The 2,078-nt window shown below is 34.8% G+C and overlaps 1 protein-coding gene across 1 annotated transcript in view; it reads right to left on the reverse strand.

The window, feature by feature from the left end:
* Positions 1-415: 415 nt before the first annotated feature.
* Positions 416-2,078, reverse strand: part of LOC109797077 (transmembrane 50A-like protein) — a 2,400-nt gene continuing 737 nt past the window's right edge. The window contains exons 3-4 of the mRNA XM_020356984.3: positions 1,244-1,396; positions 416-640 (exon numbers count right to left, since the gene is read on the reverse strand). Of these exons, the coding sequence (XP_020212573.1) occupies positions 607-640; positions 1,244-1,396 (187 nt within the window). The 3' untranslated portion in view covers positions 416-606. The remainder of the gene's footprint in view (positions 641-1,243; positions 1,397-2,078) is intronic.

Raw genomic sequence — 2,078 nt, forward strand, 5'->3', positions numbered from 1 at the left:
CCAGCTTATCTTGGACTATTGATTCAAGCAGAGTATGCAGGGGGCTTCCACACCCTTGTTTAACTAGAATTTTAATATATTTTTCCAGCTCGGGCTTTGGCCCTTTAAAGTATTTTTTCAAAGCTGTTTAAGATATTAAACGAGGGGATGCAAAAATTGAGTTTAGGAATCATTGCCAACTTACACCTTTGGTGTTCACAGTGAATAATGCTATTTACACAAACATTTATACACAACCGATCTGAACCCTCCACATTTTCTAGTCCAACCTGGATGTAGTCAACAGAATTATTCTCAGTTATAACCATAAAGAGATTCCTTTCTTGTATTCAAAATATTAAGAAACAAGGGGGGGCTTTATAGATAACACCAAGCGACTGAATTTATCTTGTGTAACAGATCTTGATCAACTATATGAAACAAGAAATATGAATATACCCAGAGGCTCAAGCGTCGAGATTGTTAGCACAATTTACATTTACGGATTTACACGAAGCTGGCTATTTCCCGTCAGAAAAAAAAAAAAAAAAAAAAAACAAGATAATACATGGGTGGACATAACCTGGTAGAATTTGAGGCTCCAACCAAGTCATATCTTGGTGCACCTTATTCAGGATGAGAAGTCCAATATATCAGTCCACTGTATGGAACAAAATCGAATTAGAATACAAGTAATGAAAAAGAAAAAGAAATTGGGGTCACTTGTGCTACAAAGAATCTAAACCATTTTCAAGACTGAAATTTGAAATAGACATGTATTGATCCTTTTCAAGCTTTAAGGTATGGAATTGGAAGGGAGACACAATCACACTTTCAAATTTCAATTTCAGAGAAAGACCTCGGAAGGATGTATATTTAGTTGCATTTTCGAGCTGCTTTAGGAAAATTTTATTTGCAGTCAGAACATTAAAAATTCTTATCATAATGGTTCATGCTAAATAGACAATTGAAATAAAATTTAGGTGCAGATTTCTGATTAAATCTGAAATGCTAGCTGTTTGAAAGTCATTTTGAAAGAGCTTTCTAAATATCCACTTCCAAGAACATTTGTTCGTATTTTTCTGTTTTTTAAGGTTACAAACACATAATTTCTTCAATTAAAAAATACGAGGCAATTTTGCTTCACAACTGGAGGCAACAAAAACAGTAATAAATAATTTTATGTGATTGCAAAGGCTTTCGAGAGAAACATGAGAGCTGAAGAGGACATAGATGAATCATTAAATGGTCAACCAGCACTTACCTGATCAAGACAAAAACACACTGCAAAACACCTGCAACTCCAGCCCAAACTGAAGGGGCAGATTTATCAAGTGAGTCTTGGATCAGTAAACCCGCTGATCCAGCTAAAGAAACGAAGGATACAACATATGCAATGAAGAGCCACAGCTTCAATCTGTCAACAAAAGGAAGTGGTTAAAATAAATTCACAAAGCAATAGAGAGGAAGTGACTCTTATCACTTTTCTACCTTAAGCTAATGGGAATTAAAAAAATAAAATAAAATACAACTATCACAAATTACTTTGTCTAGTTAACTTGATGCAAGGTTCAACATGCAGCAATGGCCTAGACCTACTTCACTTTCCCTCTTGCATGTTCACTTTCCTCTGTCAGATAAAGTAGTGACGCCTGAGGCACATAATTTTTTCATAACATGTCTTTTTATCCGCTTCCTAGTGAAAAAAGGCATTTGTTACAATTGTTGTTGTCAGTTATCTGCTTGCACAGGCTAAGCTAGTAACATGATTACCATATATCTCCTCACAATGCAACACAGACCTTTCAAATTGGGTGTGTCCAAGGTAGCATAAGATTACATTTTTTTCTATTCTTATTGATATCAGTTTGGAGGATGGATAGCAAGGACAGACATCCATTGCCACTTAAAGCATTTAATTAGTGGTCAGTATGTTAAAAGAAAAATAACACCTTCGAAGCAATGAAAAGAGAAAATAAAAACACAAAAAAGAACCAGATAAGTAACATTCACAGACCAAGCATACTCCCTAATCAATTGTTCTTTGAAACTCAAAAGTTTGGACACATACATGCAAAAACACACTCCAGACATACATT

The sequence above is a fragment of the Cajanus cajan genome, chromosome 6 (assembly GCF_000230855.2).
Source record: "Cajanus cajan strain Asha chromosome 6, NIPB_CcT2T_4, whole genome shotgun sequence".
Lineage (NCBI taxonomy): Eukaryota > Viridiplantae > Streptophyta > Magnoliopsida > Fabales > Fabaceae > Cajanus > Cajanus cajan.